Source organism: Monodon monoceros, unplaced genomic scaffold, assembly GCF_005190385.1.
Source record: "Monodon monoceros isolate NGI ecotype Baffin Bay Population unplaced genomic scaffold, NGI_Narwhal_1 Super_Scaffold_2, whole genome shotgun sequence".
Taxonomy (NCBI): Eukaryota; Metazoa; Chordata; class Mammalia; order Artiodactyla; family Monodontidae; genus Monodon; species Monodon monoceros.
This window is the reverse complement of record NW_021703776.1, coordinates 2,582,934-2,604,649: the sequence shown is the minus strand read 5'-3', so window position 1 is coordinate 2,604,649 and position 21,716 is coordinate 2,582,934. Positions and strand designations below refer to the sequence as shown.

At 45.5% G+C, this 21,716-nt stretch overlaps 1 protein-coding gene across 7 annotated transcripts in view; it reads left to right on the top strand.

Moving 5' to 3' along the window:
* Positions 1-21,716, top strand: part of COBL (cordon-bleu WH2 repeat protein) — a 257,530-nt gene that overhangs the window by 144,246 nt on the left and 91,568 nt on the right. For 6 of the 7 annotated variants that reach the window (XM_029234103.1, XM_029234100.1, XM_029234101.1 and 3 more), the window contains one exon: positions 1,990-2,172. The exons of the other annotated variant lie outside the window; for it this stretch is intronic. In XM_029234103.1, the coding sequence (XP_029089936.1) occupies positions 1,990-2,172 (183 nt within the window). The remainder of the gene's footprint in view (positions 1-1,989; positions 2,173-21,716) is intronic. 7 annotated transcript variants of the gene reach the window in all.

Sequence of the window (21,716 nt, the reverse complement as noted above, 5' to 3'; positions counted from 1 at the left end):
TTCACTCTGTATGACAGACTCTAGGTCCATCCACCTAGAGTCTGTCATACAGAGTGAAGTAAGTCAGAAAGAGAAAAACAAATACCGTATGCTAACACATATATATGGAATCTAAAAAAAAAAAAAAAAGGTTCTGAAGAACCTAGGGGCAGGACAGGTATGAAGATGCAGACCTACTAGAGAATGGACTTGAGGATATGGGGAGGGGGAAGGGTAAGCTGGGACAAAGTGAGAGTGTGGCATGTACATGTATACACTACGAAACGTAAAATTGATAGCTAGTGGGAAGCAGCCACATAGCACAGGGAGATCAACTCGGTGCTTTGTGACCACCTGGAGGGGTGGGATAGGGAAGGTGGGAGGGAGACGCAAGAGGGAGGAGATATGGGAACATATGTATATGTATAGCTGATTCACTTTGTTATAAAGCAGAAACTAACACACCATTGTAAAGCAATTATATTCCAATAATGATGTTAAAAAAAAAATAAAAACCACCTAAAAAAAAAAAAAGAAGAAAATCTGAGTCTCAAAAATCTTCTCAGGAAACTGAATGATAGTATAATTGGCAGAACAGAATAGAATTTGAGGCTGAGGGCAGGTAATGCGGGGCTGTTGCTGAATGCGATGAGTTTCCTGTCTGTATTTGTTTCCAATGTGGTGAACCAATGGTTCAGATGAAAGCTCACCCACAAGTTCATTGTGTGAAACGTGAGGGCAGGGTTGCCCACCCACTCATTTCTGCAAATGTGGACTCAAGGGCCCTCCGGTTACCAGGAGATGCTAGGAGCCAGGGACACAGCCACGGGTGCAGACAGGGAATAATCGCTGTCTTCATGGGCTCACATTTACATGGTAACTATGAAAGCACATATCAGATGCTTCCTTTGTGCCTAGAACTCTCTAAGGTTCTTTCATCTGTCCTAACCCTTTCGGTTCTCACGATTTCTTTGTGATGGAGGTGCTGTTATTGACCTCAATTTTACAGGAGATAAACTGAGGCAGAGAGAAGCTAAGAAACCTGTCCAAGGTCACACAGCTTATCAGCGGCAAAGCCGGGAATTGAGTCCAGGCAGTGTGTCCCCCTCAACTGTGGGCTGACCACTACACTGCACTGGCATCGGTGTGGACTACACCGGGCTGGGACTCCAGTGCTGGGGAGGGATGGGGCAGGACAGAGGGCACAGCAGGGCAAGGGGTGGGCTCCGTTTCAGTTTTAATTTGGAATTAGACGGCTATTCTCTAAATGCCCTTCCTGCAACTAACACTCATGTGATTCTATTCAGCAGGACCTAGGAGGAAAAACTGGAAAAATATCTATGTGCCTTTAGTCTGCTCCCTGGATATAGACCTTGCTCCTTGGGAACAATTAATTAGTGTGTTAGGCTGAATTTATTTTCAGTTGATTAGGGATCAGTCATGAAGTACTGCATTCGGTGGTCACGTCAAGTCTTCACAGCAGGCTGTTTATACTACCCGGCCACTTGTTTGAAACTTCTCACAGTTAGAAGAAACCTAAGCCCCTCCCTGGCAGCGGGTGAAATACTTCTCGAAATGGCAAAGACGGGCTTCTTCTCCAGCAGAAATATACTTCTTGATCGGTTCCTTCCTCTTTTCAGCATCTAAGTGCTCACTCTGATGACAGGTTAAAAATTTAAGGAGGTTAATTCACCACTGCAGGTGGGTTGAGAACCTTGCATGATTCTAGCTGGTAAGAATTCCTCTTAGAGGTTTAAAAAGTCTGCTGTTTCCTTCATGATTAGGGAAATAAACCTCACACCAGGAGGTGTGTCCTGCCATGGGGTCTGTGATCATTTTCCCAGGAGAATGAAAATAAGAGTTTTGCTCCAGCCATTCAAGCTGTCCGTGGAAATGATGATGGGAGAAGTTCAGGTGGGTGGTGGGCGCTCGGCTTTGGTGTCTGAGCATTCGTATGCCGAGAAGCATCTCAGAGTGATGAGGTTTTATGTTTGCCTCTTCCCCCGACAGGGCTGCTTGACGACCCCAAACTCCCCGTCCGTGAATCCCCGTTCCACTACACTGGGTCCATCGCTCTCCCTTGGCAGCATCTCAGGGGTGTCGGTCAAGTCAGACCTGAAGAAGCGCCGAGCGCCTCCCCCTCCATCCCTGCCCTGCGCGGGACCACCCGTGCAAGACAAGACGTCAGAAAAGGTAGGGAGAGGGCGCCGCTCAGGACCAGGGCCCCTGCTAAATGAACCCATGAATTCTCTGGAAGGTGTCTGTGCGCCCTGTCATCCTTCAAGCTTGTGGCTTTAGCAACGAGATGGTTCAGGGTGAAAAGTTAAGCTTTATTCAGAAGTCAAGGTGAGATGCCGCATCGCTTCACTTAGGGAAGATCGGAAACTATTTTTGTGCCTTCAGCCCTTAAAGGCTTAGGCTTGTTGATTAACGTTTATTTTATCTTTAGCTTTGAAATGTGGGCCACCATTGCTTAATGAGAAAGTTGCAGGCACTGTAAGAAATCTGGAGTGTGCATAAGATGGGGATGACACGTAATACAATATAGGTGCCCCAATAAACCGCGTTCACGGGACAGCTGAGAAGGTGTTTGCACGTGAAGGTGGTTTCTATGTGACATAACATCTATTTAGGGAGGCCTTGTATCTGGGGAGCCTTCAGAGCAGAGGAATGGCTTTGCACGTGACTGTCCCGTGGTGACCAGGCAGAGCCAGCGTCCCTAGCGGCTGGCCCCTTACTCTGGGCTTCTTCCTTCATCTGCCTGATGATTGGCCTTGAAACACTATTTGACATACCAGGCCCTCATTTTCCAGAGGCCAGGACACTCTTTGACATTTTTTCTGGCTTAAAATGTGACACTGAAAAAAATTATTTGGGTGGGATGTGACAGGGATGACACCCAAGGGTGGCCAGGATGGACGATGTGCTCTGGGTGCTTTTAGAAGCCAGGCTCTCCTGGGCAGCAACAGGAGTGCTCCTCAGAGACCCTGAGATGCGGGTCAGCCTGCAGTGTAAGGAGAAGGACCCACTGTTCCTCACTGAGCTGAGATGGTTCCCGGCGACTTGCCTGGTAGCCTCCTGGGCAGATACCACCCCACAAATAGGAACATCTATGTGGAGCCCCTTTAAGCCCAGCTCTCCTCTGGTAGGAGCTGACTCTCCTGACACTTTTATCCTGCTGTGGTGTTGCTTGGCTGGCCCGTGTCTGCTTCATGGGGTCCATAGCATCACACCCTGCTGGGCTTGAGGCCCGGCCCTTTCGTGCTTATTCATAAACTGACTTTCCTTAAGATAACTTAGAAACCACGTCTGTACCTTTCAGACGGGAGACTTGGCCCCTGTATCGTGGTTAGCAGTCACGTTAGTGGCTCCGTGGCAGTGTCACGACACCTCACTTCCTTTCCTTTCCGGCCTGGTCATCTGTCTGGCCGTGTATCTGTCTGGCCGTGTATCTGTCTGTTCATCGGTCACCTTTCTCAGTCCCTCCAGGGCTGTTCTTTATCCCTGGTCTAGAGACACCCCTGTTCCCGTCTGACGGTCTTTCCATACACAGTCATCGCAGTCCGTCTGAAAAGCCTGTAATGCAACGCATTTTACAAGAAAACTTTTGATTTTTATGTTTCTTAAACAGTTTCTAAGAGTACTAATTTATTTTGAGTTTTCCATCATATTTTCACTGTCTTTTGATAAAAGAAATGTAGGCACAAACCAAACTGGCATTGTTTTGCTGTACACATGCCCAACTAAGCAGCGCAGACTCATGAACACAGAGCTGCTTCCCATGGGGGTCTGCAGTGCGTTTCACCCCTTATTTTGTGGGGAGTTAGATTTTGAACTTTCTCATGACGCAGAGCATTCTTACATCATTTAGCAATTTTCAACCACCTACCTCTGGGGGTGTCTTGTTGCTTTTGATGGGGAGGGGTATTTCTTTAGTGGTGAAAAGTGTGAGTTCCAATATCAGTATAATTTAAGCTTTATTTCAAAAGAATTACATTTGCCTAATGTTATAGAATGTAGATGCTACACTGCATCGGTATTTTTAAAAATTTTATTGAAGTATAGCTGATTTACAATGTGGTGTTTAATTTCTGCTGTATAGCAATGATTCCGTTTTATATATATATATATATATATATATATATATTCTTTTTCATATTCATTTCCATTATGGTTTATCACAGGATATTGACTATAGTTCTCTGTGCTCTACAGTAGGCCCTTGTCGTATATCCATTCTGTGTATAATAGTTTGCGTCGGCTCGTCCCAAACTCCCCATCGATCCCTTCCTGACCCCCCACCCCCTTGGCAACCACAGGCCTGTTCTCTATGTCTGTAAATCTGGTTTTATTTTGTAGATAAGTTCATTTGTGTCCTATTTTAGATTCCACGTGTAAGTGATATCATATGGTATTTGTCTTTCTCTTTCTGACTTACTTTGCTTAGTATGACCATCTCTAGGTCCATCCATGTTGCTGCAAATGGCATTATTTCATTCTTTTTTATAGCTGAGTAGTATTCCATTGTATGTATGTACCACATCCTTATGTGTTCATCTGTCGATGGACATTTAGGTTGCTTCCATGTCTCGGCTATTCTAAACAGTGCTGCAATGAACATTGGGGTGCATGTATCCTTCCGAAGCTTGTTTTTCTCCGGACATATGTCCCAAAGTGGGATTGCCGGATCATATGGTAGCTGCACCAATTTACATTCCCACCAACAGTGCAGGAGGGTTCCCCGCCTTTTCTCTACACCTTCTCCAGCATTTATTGTTTGTAGACTTTTTAATGATGGCCATTCTGACCAGTGTGAGGTGATAGCTCATTGTAGTTTTGATTTGCATTTCTCTGATAATTAGAGATATTGAGCATCTTTTCATGTGCCTATTGGCCATCTGTATGTCTTCTTTGGAGAAATGTCTATTTAGGTCTTCTGCCCATTTTTCGATTAGGTTGTTTGTTTTTTGGTGTTGAATTGTAGGAGCTGTTTGTATATTTTAGAAATTAAGCCCTTGTCAGTCGCACCATTTGCAAATATCTTCTCCCAGTTCATAGATTGTCTTCTCATTTTGTTTATGGTGTCCTTTGCTGTGCTGCAGCAGTACTTTAAAAATTCCTTCTATCCAGAGAAGTTATGTTTTTCAGATTTTTATGTGCTTTTCCAGAGTGGATAAAGTCGGCTTGAGTGGGAAAATGTATATTAAGTAGAGAATTGGGAACTCTGAATGAAAAATAAATAGTACTGTATACACCGCAGAATGAATAGAGCTCCCTCTGAGGCAATAAAAGCTTCTTTACTGAAATCCGTTTTATTTGGCACAGAATGCGTGGAGAAATTGACTCGCAGCAGCCATCTCCTTTTTTAAGAATATGAATGGCATATGGATTAGATTTAAGCATTTGCTATGACCGTGGGTTTTTTTTTTTTTCCTTTCTAAATGAAAGGTATTTTGTTATTTACTAATTTCTGGGAAAGGAACCCAAAAATGTATTGTCGTCGTTGGGGAAGAACGTCAATTCCTTCTTCCTGAACTTCCTCCCATATAAAGATAAGATGTTTGTTTGGAAAGCCTTATTTATATGCAACTGTTACTAACACGAATATCCTGAATCAGGAGGAAAGGATTATTTTCAAGGCCATGACTAGTTTATAGGAAAATGGGAATGCTTAGATTTTCTTCTTTTAAAAGACTTTTTTCTTATCAACTGGTATTAAAAATTCAGTACAGTAGCCCCTTCCTATCTGTGGGTTTCCCCATCCTCAGATTCAACCAATCATGGATCAAAAAGAGTCAGAAAAAAAAAATTGCAGAAAATTTCAGAAAGCAAAACTTGAATTTGCTGTTTGCTGGCAACTATCTACATAGCATTTACATTGTATTAAGTATTATAAGTCACCTAGAGATGATTTAAAGTACACAGGAGAACATGGGTAGATTATGTGCAAGTACTGCCCCATTTTACAGATGGGCCTCAGCATCTGAGGATTTTGGTATCTGAGGGGGTCCTGGAAACATCTCCCACTGAGACTGAGGGGAGACTCTATTTACTTTTTCAGGTCTTAAAGGCAAAATAATTTCAGCCATCTTCCAGGTCATCTGAAACTTTTAAAAACTGTAACCTTTGTCTCAGAATTTGCAACCTGCTTATATACTCATGATTTGAGTATTTATTATTTCTAAAAGTACTTTTCAAGAAGATTTTTCCAGAGGCGTTTGAGCCAGTGAGAGAAACGGGTGGCATCCTTGTACCAGCCCTTCGACAGAGGGGTCAGTGAGACAAGGGAAGCCACGTGCCATTTTCAGAAAAAGGTGGAGCTGCTTTCTGCCTCAGACCTTCACCTCTCGTCCCAGCGCCTTGAATGATGTTTTAATTACGTGGAACGTTCAGACAAGAATGATCTATACATTAGGGCACATGTGCTAAGTCAGTATTTTTCAAGCTTGAGTGAGCGTCAGAATCCCCCCAAAGGGCTTGTGAAAACACACTTACCTTGGTTCCACACTGAGGGTTTCTGATTCCGTAGGTCTGGGGCCAGGCCTGAGAACTCGGGGTTCGGCAAGTTCCCAGGCAAACCCCACTTTGAGAACCACCACCCCACAGACCTCTGCCTGCCCCATCTGCCCGCCCAGAATTTGGACTAATCAGATGTGAGAGCAGCAGGTCTACTTCGTATGAATATTTTTAACAGATCTGGAGAGATTCTTTGGCAGAAAAGTTACCACCATCATGCACCGTTAGCTGAGGCCTAAAGCTATATATTACGATAAATGAGTAGGTCCCACTTCTTCTCACTGGGACCTGGGAAAAAGGACAGAGGAATTGCCTGTTCCAGACGGGATCTTTCTCCCTCTTTCATCTTGGAGGGGCCACACTGTCCTCTCCCCACCTTGCTCCATGCTGAGATGACCCCTTGCCTTGTCCTTAGCCCTGCACAAGGGCTTGCTGCATCTGTGTTTGTGTCAGAGCCCCCTTTATACAACAAGTCTTAGCAACGGACCCCAAGGAGACTTGCCTTCCTGTCATTTGCACACATCTCTCCCCCTGGGGCTGCTCTTGGATCAGCATGGGTCAGAATTCAGATCATGAATAGGGGCAGAGGACACAGGTGCCCGGGTGGACAGCCCTCCACTCACTTGGTGGTCCTCAGTTTCCTCCTCTACGAAATGGGAACGATCAAAGCAGCCTCCCCAGGTACACGGGGTAGAGGTCAGAGCAAGGCCCCTGGAGCCGCTTCCTGGATTCAGATGCCAGAAGCTCTGTCATTCCTGGGAACATGATCTTGGCAAGTTGCTCCACTTCTGAGACTTGTTTTCTTAGGTGTGCAGACTGTACTGTGGAATGGAGGTGAGAGCTGGCCCCAGGGCCCTTGGGAAGTGGAGGGGCCAGGGTGCAGGGGGTCCGGCCAGGGTCCTGCATTAACCAAGTGGAAGATTGTATTTAAAGATCAAACTCTTTATTGCTAGAAACACCAAATGTATAATGAAAAGTTGCCAAGCCCCTGGAGCAGGCTTATTCTCTTCAAGGATGCCTGCTTATCTTGGTGGCATTTTCCCCTCTGGGCACAAAGCTCAAAGAGCCTACTCACTAGTCCACACCTTCGGAGGATTGTGGAGGAGAAAGCAGTGGGTCATCCCTTTGGAGCCCCTGTTTGAGACGAAGAGACTAGAATACGGTCAAGTCATCCTTCCTCAGGGGACTCAATTCACCCATTAAAGACGGAAAATCCCGTGAACCGCATCGGCCGACATCGCATTTGTACGACCCCTGTCAGGTTAACGAGCAGCTTACTTCACTCTTTATCTCTGTCCATTGATTAAAAGTAACTTGTGGAAGTCTGCTAGACAATGCTGTGTCTAATTTTAGCTGCCATCATCCACAGATATGGAATAAACAGCTAGCCATTCATCTGTTCAGTCAATATCCAGTTGTTATACACCTGCTTTAGTGGCAGTTACAGCTGTGCATCCTTTTTTATTGTAAGTAGAAGTAATTCAAAAAAGATATTAGTTATTGAGGCGTTCTTTTGTCCTATTTTATTTGAATTTTTGTGTTCGTTACGTTCAGCTCCAGATAATTCCAACATGACAGTGCGTTTGTACATTATCTCCAGTTTATTGCATTGAGACGAAAATAGCTTGTGATGTCGGCTATTATAATGAGAGATGACGGAGGCGTGTTATGATCCGTTATTAGTATAAGCCAAAATGGAACTTTCTATGAAATATATGCTTGTGTAGTCAACAGGTAGTTTTGAAGAGCTGCTATATGCAAGGCCCTGCACTTGAAAACACGAATTGATAGTCATTACTGTAATATCGCGGTACAATGTACACATAAGAACACGGTATCTCCTACTGTGTAAATAAGTAGGATAATTGGGGAATGTTGGGAATTTAGCGGAAAGCACTACCACTTGCAAGTTCCATTTTCTGGATCATCACGAGACACGGGCCAGAGCGGAAGGAAGCCCTGGTGGCCCCGGTTCCAGGGAATCTGCAGGGAGCAGGACCGTGGACCGGGGGCGATCAGGCCACGCGGCCAGCGGGACCAGATCCTGTCTCCTCTCCCGTTAGGACTGATATTTTTTGCTTATTGGAACGAACGTCCAGAAGATGCTGGGGTCGAAGTGATTCTGACTTTGTAGTCATGGCTTGTCACCCCTGGGCCTCCTGGGGTGAGGTCCACTCCGTTTCCTATCACACACCTCTTGGTGGTGGTTCTTTTGTTTCTGGAAAGGTGGTTGATGCTTGGAGACTTTTTAGAATTTATTTTTCATAATAATGAAAGACTTTTGGCTACGGCTGGCACGTCGGCTTCCTGCAGTGCCGGGCTGAGCAGGGGGGAGCTGGGCTGGACGGGGCTCGGCAGAGAGGAGTGGTCCTGCAATTCGCCTTGTGCATCAGACGAGGCCCCCCCGGACCCCGCCCCATGTGAGGGATGAAGGAGACACGGTCTCGGATGCACAGGGCGCTCTCTCTCTCACACGTTACATCCCACCTGTCAGGGAATCTTGATGCGCATCCAGGTCCTCCCACCGAGCCCTACCGCCCCCCAACCCACCCCGGGGCCCTGGTGCAGTCCCAGGACATAACTCCTCACTGGTCCCTGCATCTGCTCCTGTCCCTCCCCCTCGGCCTCCTCTTTATTCCATACTCGACACAACAGAAGGAGGATCCTGTCTTTTCTTGAAGCCTCGGGGGCTTCACCTCCCCCTGGGCCCCCGCGCTCTGGGCCAGCCGCTGCCTGTGCTCTCAGCCCTCTCCACAGGCCCTCCCGTGCTCCCTGCCCCGACCCTGCTTCGTGTCCCTTCCGAGACCCTCTGCCCTGTCAGTCTCTGCGTCCTTCCCCCGTTCCGTTTTTCTCATAGCTGCTAACCCATCCGCCGGGGGAAGGAGGTTTGGCTTCTTTATTCACTAACCTCTCCCCAGTGTCTCCCACCAAGCCGTTCCATCAGTAAACGTTTATGTTCAATTCGTTCATATGTGCGTCATCCCTGTGTCAAGCACCTATTAATGGCTCCTGTCGAAGTGAAGACACCGGTTTCAGAATTTATGTGGAAATAGCTAAAGAATTGCTTTGCTCCAGAGCCAATGTAGAGAGGGCAGCTCCTCTGGACCCTGCCTGCAGGATTCGCTCATCCCTGAGGGACAGGAGCTAAGAGTAGTTGCAGAGCTGGAAATGACCTCGTGCTGTGGGCGGAAGCAGTTGCAGGGACCGTGGCGGGCGGGCGGCAGGTGGGCGGTGTGAGACCAGAGCAGCTGCTGCGAGGGGTCCTTGAGGAATGGGCGGCCCTCTGAGATGAGAAGGGTCCGTCGCTGCTTCCGCGTCCATCGGAGGAAGGGCAGAACGCGGCACGTGGCACGGACATCACTGCCCAAAGGAGCCTCGAGAGCAGCGGGCTGACGGGGAGGGGCGGGGCGGGGCCGGCAGGGGTGTGGCCGACGCTGGGCCCGCCCCCCGGTGCACCCCCTGCTCATCTGTTCTGTGGGTGCAGAGACACACCGAGAGGGTGCGGATGCATCGCCGGCACAGCAAAGCTCTCGGTTTCTTCTCTCCGTTACCCCCACCCTCCATCTCTTCCCCCTTCTCTCTCCTCTTCTTGTTCAGTCTTTTTCTGCAACTCAGGTTTTTCTCCCTTTTGATCCGTATATACTGTGAAATTCCCTTCAGTCCGTTTGGTCTTCCAAAGCCTCTCAACCTTGTTTCTTCAGAATGATAACGTATACGTGTGTGTGCCACTGTTTTCAATATTTGGAAAGTACACTTCCCCATAAATGGTCGGATTTCACCCTCACAGCGGTCCTGGCAGGTTTGCTGACTATGAAGGCCCTTCTTCAGGTGAATGGAGGAAACTTGGCGGCCACGCAGCCCAGAATGGTGGAGCTGACTCAGCCCCCCTCCGCCTCCTGTGGCACCGCTGGGCGTCCCCCCTGCGGGTTGCCCCCATAACCAGAGGAGGGCCTGGCCCTCCTTCACCTGCAGACGCTTTCCCTCTGCCGCTGAGTTTGTAAGAGATGAACCAGAGCTGGGAGAGGAAGAGGGTGTCAGCGTGAAGGAGGGGCCCTCTGTCTCCAGGGGCTGGTCCTGGAACTGGGATAGACCCCCCACCGCACACCGGGGCCAGCGGTGGGGACTTCCTCTGAGATGTGGCAGAAGTCCCCCCATCCCCCAGCGAACTTGACCGCACCCTTAAGCGGCCGTCCGCAGATCCCCGGGAGGGCTGTTTCCTTTCCGTTTTGCAGTGCCCATCCCTCTGGTGAAGGTCAAGGGCAGGGCAGGTAGTACGTTTTGTGTCCGGCTGGAGGTCAGCACCTAACAACACGGCTTCCGCAGAGGAGCTGAGCGGACCCGGGTCCCTCCCCTGGCACCCCAGGGCCCAGCCCGTAAGCCCCCTCGGTCCGCGTGCTCCAGCCCCCGCCCACCCTTGCCCCCTGCGTGGATGGGCAGGAAGGGAGGCCTCCATCCCAGCATCTCACGCCGGCAGACCTTTTGGCTTTTTCTGTGTGTTGTCTTGCTTTTGAAAAGCCTTACCCCAGCCAAGATGTGCCTGGCACTCTTCCCACAGCAGGGCCTCGCTCTGGATTTTTGGTCCCAGGCAGGATGCAACAAGTGACTTCCCAGCAGAAGTAATCGCGCTTTTCCCCACTGCATCCACCCCATTAGCAGAGTGCAAAATCTCCCTGATTTGCTGGGTGCAATGCATTGCGCTCTGTGTGGCTCTCTCCCTGTCCGTTGGAGGAGGAGCTGGTCCAAGACATTGTGACACGGAATGCGTTTTGCAGCGTGCGTGATTTTCCGGTTCAGTGTCCTTGTAGGACAACCCTTGCTCTCAGCTCTTCCCCGAGAAATCCTCAGCAGAGGTCGGTTATGTGCCACTAGGTAGAGGGAGCACTGGTGACAGAGTTCAGACAGGCCCATAGCACGGTCTCAGTGCCACAGTCTCAGCATACAGCTTGGAATTGCTGTGCACTGGACCACTCCCCGGCCTGGGACAGTGCCGTGTTCCTCGTTAGGCCCCAGGCTCCACGCACAGTACCTGGCAGGCAGCAGACGCCCTGCGAGCATTATCAGGAGACTCGGGTGAGACTACATAACCTTGTCTCCCATCGGGGTGGATGAGTCATCTGTCTGGGCGGAGCTCTCGGGCCACAAGTCCAGGGAGGGTGGGCCTTGTTTTAATCATTGACTCAAATGAGTGATTCGGCTGGAGGTTCAGGTAGATGAAAGCAGGTGGACAGGAGGGTCTGTCAGGGCCCCGAGTGACCAGTAGGCTGAGCAGGTCTTCAGTGGGGGGGCATTCGGGCTGAGTTGGGGCTCTAGTGGCCCCAAGATGAGTCACTCCTGTGATCCCTGCGCTGTCGGTCCTGGACAAGAGGGTCCCCAGGTCCCATTCTGCCCCTCCTTTTTCCGCAATCCAAGGCTGACCCGGGGCCCCTAGGTTTCCAGGGCCAGAAAGCCCGAGGGAAGGGTGCTGGTGTTTGGGTGGCATGGGCACCCAGGTGAGGCTGTGCAGAGTTTCCAGCACCCTGAGCTCCACCAGCCCCAATGTGATAGAGGGAGGGGCTGGTGCCGATTAGGCCTGCGCCTGGGAGGCCGTGTGTCCGGGCCACATCGTAAGAGACGAAAACTAAAGGTGCCCCGAGGAGAACATTATGGGAATTGATGAGTCTGGAAATTGCCACCCCTTATTTTTAAAATAGCAGAAGTTAGAATAGTTTAAAATATTAGAATATTGAGAGAAGGAAAGGCTGACTGGGACATGACAGCCCCATTCAGATATGAGTCCCTATCCTGAGGCCCCAGAGGACAGGATGGGAAGCAGCAAGTGGACACTCTAGAAATGTTTCGTTTAGTGGAACAGAGGAAAGAATTTTTCTGTGGGGCAGAGTCAGGGGAGGGAGCAGTGAGTATGTGGGCAAAACACCTCGTGGCAGTTAGATTTAGTGTTTGCTGATGTTATCTTGTAACGCGACGCTGCTGCGTGGTCTTCCATTGTCTCACCCGCTCTTGTGGGGACAGGGTCTCCTCTTACGGCTCCCGGGGCCCACGAAGCGCAAGTGACTTGCTCAAGGTCACGGCAGTGAGAGCAGTTAAAGAGTAAAGGCTGAAGCACTGTCTGAGCACAGCCTCGTGGCCTCCAAAGTCTGAATTTTTACCTCGAATAGTGCCTGCCGACCAGCTAAGTTAAAAGGCTGCCCTGACAAAACGCCACCATGGGGCTTAAACACAGACATCGGTTTCTCACAGTCCCAGAGGCTCAAGTCTGAGATCAAGGTGTCTGCAGGGTCGGTTCTCCTGAGGCCTCTCTCGTGGCCTGTAGATGGCCATCTTCCTGCTGTGTCCTCACGTGGCCTTCCCTCCGTGTGTGTGTGTGTGTGTATGTGTGTGTGTGTGTGTGTGCTCACTGTCTCTTCCTCTTCTATAAGGACACCAGTCATACTGGGTTAAGGGCCACCCCAATGGCCTCATTTTAACTTGATCTCCTCTTTAAAGGCTCCATCTCCAAATACAGTCACATTCCGAGGCCCTAAGGGTTAGGACTTCAACATACGGATTTTGTGGAGACAGAATTCAGTCCATAGCGAAGGGATACTGAGTTTCTGTTTATGTGCAAAGCAATTTTCTTGGCCATAAGGAGTTCAAGGACAAATAACACACAGTCTTTTCAAAGCTCTTAATATTTACTTGGTGCAGAAATTCTGTGCCTCCGAAATACCAGAGAATGGCCCTTGTCTGCGGAGATTGTGGCATGGGGTCCAATACAGCAACAGCAGCCGATCCCACAGGAAGCTCCCACGTGCACTGTTGCTTTTCACGATTCCACCTGATCCCCTTCCCCGGAAAATGATCAGCATTGATCCGATCGGGGGCCAGCGGCTAGACTGGGTGAAGGCGTCACTTCTGACTTCCTTCCTGGTGCGTGGTACGTTGGATCACGGGTCAAGTCCTAGTGAAGAAACATTGTCCAGCCCGGCTAGGAGCGTTGAATGTTAAACCAACTGAGGGTGAAAGGCCATGGTGCCATACCGACCACATGCAGCGGTCCGCTCACCGGCACAAAGCCTTTCTGTGGCTCCTGGGCAGAGAGGTCCCGTCCTCAGCCAACTGGTCCCAAGGTCACATGAAACAATTATAAAGACCAACACCAGTTCAGTGCTGCTTGTGTTTCAGCTGCAATGCTCACACCTTACGTAATCATCTCATTTAACTTCATCTTTACAACGTCTCGTGAAGTCGGCGCTGTTCTTATCTTCGTTGGACAAGTGAGGACACCAAGGTTCACCGAGGGGAAGTGGGGTCAGAGTGTATCCCAGGGCCCTCGGGCATCTCTCCTGCAGGGAGTTCTCCTGCATGGGCCCCGAGTGGGGTCAGAGGGAACTGTGCGGCCGTCAGGGGGCACTGTGCTGGAGTGGAATGTGCAGACTGGAATCCCACTCTGCAGGCTCTGCGGTACAGAGTAGCGGGGGCGGGAGGGACAGCAGGTGCTGAGGTATCTTTCTCCTGTGCTACGTGGTCATCTCTGATGCAGAGATTCTCAAATGGATGGAGCATTTGAAACGCAAGAGCTCACTTATTTACTCATCATTGGCAGGGAAGTCACGTGTTTGCTGTTGGAGAACCAAACCTCAATGATGAAAACCATTCTAAAGATCTTCTTGAAGGGAGCATGTATCATGCTCCATTGCGTACTGCACTTTCCAAGTGCTCGGAGCTCCCGGGACCCTTTCTCAGTGCCCCGCTCTGCTTCTCATGGAAGTGATGCTACAGTTGAAATATCTGGCAGAATCAGGATAGAATCAGTTCACCTCCATACGTGCCCTTTGGCAAGGAAATTAAGCCAAACTGGCAAGTGACTGATGGGAAAGGCTGGGCTCCTGTCCTTGTGTAATCCTGTTCTCTGGGTAGACACTGCTGGATCAACGGGGTTAATTTCACCTGACCCACCAGGGCCAGAAGTATATAAACCTGACCTATATATAAGTCTGAAACCCATATTAAACTCATAGTAAAAGAGATGATGTGTGAAGCCTTTACTGAAACCATGGCCAAACCCTGAAAATAGATCAACCAATACTGCTCAAAGGTGGATATCTGCTGATTTTTTGAGATGCCTCCTCTATTTGCTGGTTCCCCGCAATTAACAAAAGTCTGTTTATCTGCTCATACAATATGTTATGGGACTTCAAAGGTCTTGACAGGAATGAGGCATAAAACGAATGGTGCTGTGTAAAGTTCTTTTGGACCTAGCCAAACTGCCTTTGAGTTTATATTTTAAAAAATAATGTTCGCTTAGCCTTTAAATGTTCCGAATATAAAGTATATCTGCCTGTTCAGTGCGTGAACAGACTACGGCAAAACTAAATAATGGACTTACACTAATTGTTTTTGTAATAAACAGCCAAGTATAGGTTTTGTTTATATCCTAAAATATGGGAAAGCAAACACAAAATGTATGATGGTACAGAACGATCTTTTTAAAAATGTTGGGGGTAATATTCCATCACGTATGGGGACAGAGTTTCAGTTTAGGAAGGTGAAAAATTCAGGAGAGGGATGATGGTGAGAGTTGTACAACAGTGAATGTACTTAGTGCCACTGAACTGTACAGTTAAATAGGGTTAAAATAGTATGTTTTATATTCTGTGAATTTTACCACAATAAAAAACATTAAAAAGTGTTGGGGGAAGTGGAAAGGCTGAGGATGTCCCCTCTGGTGTCGGGATGTTTCCTTTTCCCCTGGAAGCAGCAAAGAAGATGAGGGCTGCAGTGTGTTTAGAGGACGTCCAGCTCCTTCGCCAAAACAAACATCCCTGTGAGACTGTGGGGTTCATCACAGAGGCTGTGAAAACAGTCGTGCGGCCAAGGAACTTCCTTGGGTGGAGATGGCAGGTCCTCCATGACGAGAGTTTGCAGAGAAAGGAACCAGGAGCTATTTTTGCTCTTTCGTGCCTACCTTTTGTTCTGGATCGTTTCCTCCCTGACACTTCCAGCTAAAGAAGCCAGTGTTTGTTGGAAGAAGATTCGATTCTTGCGTATTTTTAGCTGTCGTTAGAGTGTGACGTTTTAGGGAGGCGTCTTTGATAAAAATCAAAATGAAAAGCGAGCTGGCTATTCTACACGTTGACATTTGAGTGACACAGGAAATTAAAAGCTGGGCTTTGTGTTACAGAGTCACACGGTTTAAATATCCCCTGTTTAAATATGCCGTTCTTACCTCATTCTTTGTCCTTTCGTCACTTTGTTTTTGCCTATCAATCATGTCAACAGTTCACATGTTTCTCATTATAAAGGGAATTTGCTAAAATTGTGACCTCATTATTTTTCCTACCTTTACATTTTGCTTCTTTCTATCCAAGCATTTTCATGATTCTTTCCAATCACTTTGGTAATCAACAATCAGAAAAGTGGGTTTTAGAATAGAAATCAATATTTCAAATTTAAAATGGAAAAGACCCTAATTCCTTTCTTTGAGGCATCATTCAGCCTTCAGAACCCTGGACCAGTTTAGACCTTCTACCCAAGCCCCATCTTGTCTTGAACCTCCATCCCCACCTCAGCCTCGCCTGATCTGGGTTCACTGTGGTTAATTGACCTTCATGTTTAGAAACATTTGATTTACTGCCCAGCCAAGTTCACAGTTTCAGTCTCCATGAAGCTTTTACTTCTGTGCCTCAAAAGACACAACCAACGGAGTAAAAGACAACATATAAAATGGGAGAAAATACTTGCAAATCATATATCTGATAAAGGGTTCATATCCGGTATATATAAAGAACTCCTATAACTCAACAGCAAAAAATAAACAACCTGATTAAAAAAGGGCAAAGGACTTGAATAGTGATTTCTCTAAAGAAAATACACAAAGAGCCAGTTAGCACATGAAAAGATGTTCAACATCACTTAACATTAGGGAAATGCAAATCAAAGCCAAAATGAGACACCACCTCACACCCGTTAGGGTGAGTCCTTCTCAAAAGGACAACAACAATAACAAGAAAACCCAGAAAATAACAAACGTGGTCAAGGATGTGAGAAATTGGAAGTTCTGTGCACTGTTGGTGGGGATGTAAAATGGTACAGCCACTATGGAGAACAGTATGGCAGTTTTTCAAAAAGTTAAAAATAGAATTACCGCATGATCTAGCAGTTCCACTTCTGGGTGTATAACCAACAGAACTGACAGCAGAGTCTCGAGATATTTACATATCCATGTTAGTGGCAGTATTATTTACAAAGGCTGAAGCAGACCAAGTGTCTGTCAGGGGATAAATGGACAACAAAATGTGGTCTCTACACATCCTGGAATATTAACAGCCTTAAAAAGGAAGGAAATTCTGACACATGCTATAACATGGATGAACCTTATGCTTGTAAGGGAAGGACATTATGCCCGTAACGAAAAGACAAACACTGTCTGATTCCACCTCCATGAGTACATTGGGTAGTCAGATTCACAGAGACAGAGAGCAGAATGGTGGTTGCAGAAGCCCTGTTGGTAACTTCGCCACAAACATCTTTGTACCAAGCGGTTTCGCTTGCACAATAAATCGGCCATAAGGCAGTTTTGCCATAAAAATTTAAACGCCTGTAATTCACAACAGTCTTCAAGAGCATTCATGATCGATCGATCCTTTGGCTAATTTAGGCACAACATCTTGTTCCCTCTTGCCATCTTTATCGGATTTATCACGCAATATTAGAAGTTGGAGGGGAAAGAAGAATCAAACTCGTCCTGTCCCCCCAAAAAGAAATGGTTACGTGATTCCTGATGAGTATAAAGTTCTTGAAAATGGTGAAAATTTTTTGCTATTTGTTAGTGGAGAACATGATGCAGACAGAATTTTGGTATTTGGCACAGAATCTGGCTTAGATTATTTGGTGAAATATAAGGACTGAGCTTGTGATGGAACATTTTAAATGTAGCCTGGATATGGGCTACCAGGTATGTACATTACATATATTGACGAGAAATAGCAGCATCCCTCGTCTGTTCACTTTATTTCCAGGGAAATAAGAAGAGATTTAGAGCACATTTTTTTATATTGTGAATAGCTTATGTCCAATATTAAATCCTGAATCCTTAATGATCAACTTTGAGAAAGGAGGTATCATTACTTTCTCGGAGACATGCCTGAATATAACTATAACCATGAATCTACACATATTTTAAATGTATTCCAGTATTTTTTTATTTTCATTTTCACAATAAAATCTTTTTAAAATTTTGCTATTCATGTTCATGTTGCATTATGTCTTTGTTAATTTTATTTTTTTAATCTAGATTCTTATTTTATTTTGTTATTTTATCTTTCATGGCAAAATTGTCTTATGGTCAATTCGTTGTGCAGCCAAACTGCTTGTGGCAAAGATTCCTGGGGCAAAAATACCTAGAACCGTCGGCAACTGGGGGGAGGGGGGAGGAGAGTTGTTGAAGGGGTGTAGAGGTTCAATTTTGCAAGATAAACAGATTTCCAGAGATTGTAAAACTATCTGAATGCACTTACTACTGAAGTGTAGACTTAAAAATGGTGAAGATGGTAAGTTTTATGTTGTGTGTATTTTACTGCAAATAAAAATAATGATTCGCCACTTATTGATGAATAAGTGATTCACCATTTCCTTCAAAACATAAAATCTTAAGTGAAATATTTTTACTTAAATAAGGAAAATATACTTTCCCCAAATGCCTTACTTGTAGCATATTTTTGGGTCAAATATTTTTAATGACCCTAAGAAAGTTCACTGATGCCGTAAACATTTTTAGTGGGTAGATTTATTTGACAACGAAATAACTTGGGTTTTAGTCTTTCCTTTTCCCCTCATGCACTTTCTCTCTCCTACATGTCACACCATTTTGACAACACTGTCTTGTCCCTCTGAGCTGCTCAGGCTGGCGTTATAAAGGGCTCTGTGGTTTTCTCTTTCTTTTTTATATGACTGTACTTATTTACAGTGTTTACTTCCTCTCATATCTTAACGCCACCAAAACAGGACTCCAGCAGGAAATCTGAAAGCATGTAGCATGGCTTTGCAGAGACAGCAAGCAGTGAAACAGCAACAACTTGTACTTAAGTGAGATCCAGACATTTAGAGATCATGTGGCCTTTCTCATCCACTTGCTGTCTGTACAGCTTTGGACCAGGATCTCAGAAGGAGTTGCCAATCAACCTTTCTGATTTATGTTTCCTGAGAAATAAAATAAGAATAACTCCTGTGCCTGTCTGCGTAACCAAGGCTGTTTTGAAAGGCTAATATATTCATCGGACTTGTAAGAGTACTTACAAGATCAGCAAGGATTTTCAAGTATATAAAGCCCTATATGGATGAATATTCATTTCAAGTGAACAACCTTTGGGAAACATCTAAATAAAATCTGACTGTTGCCATTACCCCTGTTTATGTGGGGGTCACATGGGGTTTACTGCAAAGACTTTAGTTCAACAGACAGTTGACCTCTATTGGTGCTACAAAATCTTAATTTTTCCCTTAGAAACTTTTCTTAATTCCCAGTTTCCATATTAACATAGCGAGGCTTAAGGTGCAGTTTCTAATTTTAGAGGTGAAAGGACCTTTCAGATCAAGAACACAGCTTAGCTCTCTCCCCCTTTTACTTTATGAACAAAGGCCCACGGTTAATAGACTTGCCCATGCCAGCCAGCTGGTGAGTTTCAGTTTCTCCAAAAGACCTTGGTTCTCATGGTTCTCAGGTTGATGCTTTCACAACTGTTATTTATGAAACTAATATTTCCATTGGTATTGAGCTACTTCTTGATATAAACTATTAGAAATGTGTTACCATACATATCATTAGGATTACAACAGATCCAAGACTACAGAGCCTGAATACCACGGTAATTTAAGAGAGGTAATAAAATCACCAGAGACACTTAATGGATAACAAAACTAAGAGAATCAGTCTTTGCCAGATAATGTTCCTATAACTCTGATAGGTGTTTTTTAACATTTTGGTTTCTCTGAATCAAATTGTGTCATCTGTTGGACATTCTGGTAATGTAATCTCTGGTGACTTTAATTATAGAAGAGGAAATAAAACACTTTCAGCAACTCTGGGACTTAGGAAACTAATTTTGTGTTTGAGAGTTCTGAGTCACAGATATAGCTGAGATTTCACATGACTCCAGAAAGACTGGAGAGCATTGATTTGCAGGTGGCATATTTCTTTATTGATGCCTCTCTGAGCTGAATCCAGACTGCTCCCACAATGTAGAGCATAGGTTTGCTTGTTTGATGTATGCAGCATGCCAGGAGCATGTAGGCTTTGCCTGGACTTGAATGTGAGGCTCTACCAGCACTGACCTTTGCAACTTTGGAGAAGTTATGTTACCTTCAAGGGCCCAGATTATAAGACTGTAAAATATACTTTTGGCCCTGGTGACCAACATATCCTAACATGTTTCCCAGAGATTCACATCCTTGGATGAACCCCTCTCCTTGGGTTCACCGGAACCTACAACATGCTTCTGACCTATAGAGTATATGGCAAAGGTGATGGGCTATCACTTCCTTGACTAGGTTACATTATATGGTAAAGATGATGGAATGTCTCTCCCTTGGATACATTTTGTTATATAAGATTCCGTCTTAGCAGAATGGGGAGATTCCTCTGCTGACCTCAAAGAAGCAAACACACATGAACTGCCTTTGAAGGGAACCACATGACAGCGAAGTGTAGGTGGCCTCTAGGACCTAAAGATGGCCCCCAGTCCATAGTAAGTGGCCAGGTCCTCAGGCATACAGCTGCAAGGGAAGGAACTTGTCCAACAACCTCAATGAGCTTGAAAGTAGATATTCCAGGTGGGAATACAGCCTGATGACACCTTGTTAAACCCTGAACAGAGGACCCAACGAAGCTGTGCTTAGACTGCTGACCAAAAGAATCTGTGAGATAACAAACAAGTGTGTCTAAACTCCTAAGTCTAGGTTAATTTCTTATGCAGCAATAGAAAATTAGATGTAGACTCAAGAAAGTAATCCATGATCCCCAGTCTTCCTGGCCTGAAAAACCAGGACCAAAATTCAGGGCAACCATCAGCCACTGGAAATTGAGGGAAGAACACCAGAAAGGAGAAAGCCAGAGAGCCATAAATTCTGTGCACAAATTCTGCTCAAGTCTCTGGCTGATGGAATCATGAATACAAGAGATAAGAACCAAGCAGCCTAGCTATGGGTAAAAGAACTTGAATGGCCAGTTTTCAGAATTTTCATTGTGAGTCCATTCAGCTTATTATCTCTTAAAACAAAAGAATTAACACTCTTTGTAAGAATATAAGAGAATCCAACATCTTGTAAGCAAAACATTCACAATGTCCAGGAAACAAGCCAAAATTATTCAACATATGATGAACCAGGGAAATGTGACCTGTTTCCAAGAAAAAAAGGCAATCAACAGAAACCAACCAGGAGATGACCTGGATGTTGGAATTAGTGGACAAAAAAACTTACTGCAGCTTTTTAATATGCTTAATGACAGAGTGGAAAAGGTGCTTATAGTGAATGAAAAAATGAAAAAAAATTTCAGAAGATTAATAAGAAATATAAAAAGAGAACCACATGGAAATTCTAAAATGGAAAAACACAATATCTTAAATAAAAATTTCACTGGATGGGCTTAACAACATAATGAAGGTAACAAAAGAAAAAGGCAGTGAAGTTGAAGACAGATCAATAGAAACTATCCAATTTCAAGAAAAGAGAGAAAAAACTTTGAAATAAAAATAGAACTTCAAAGATGGGTGGAATACTACCAAAATGTCAGTGTCAATAGAATCCCAAAAGAAAAGAGAAAAAAATTGTTTAAGTAACAAGGGCCAAATGTTTCCCAAATTTTGTAAAAGAAACACATTTTCAGATTTTAAAAGTTCAGTGAATCCAAACCAAAATAAATAAAAACAAAACTATGCCTAGGTACATTATAATGAAAATGCTTGAAAACAGACTTCATGAGAAATATCTTATAAACAACTAGAGAAAAATAACATGTTTTGAAACAGCATTTGGGTAACAGTGTTTTGAACAGCGTAACAGTGTTTTGAAAACTGCTCAGTTTATCATCAAAAGCAATGGAAGCCAGTTAAGAGTGTAGCAACATTTTAAAGTGCTGAGATACATAACCATGTCAATTCAGAATTCTATATCCTTTAAGAATGAAGGCAAAAGAAAGGTATTTTCAGATAAAAAATGTATTGTCATCAGACCTACACAGAGGAAAC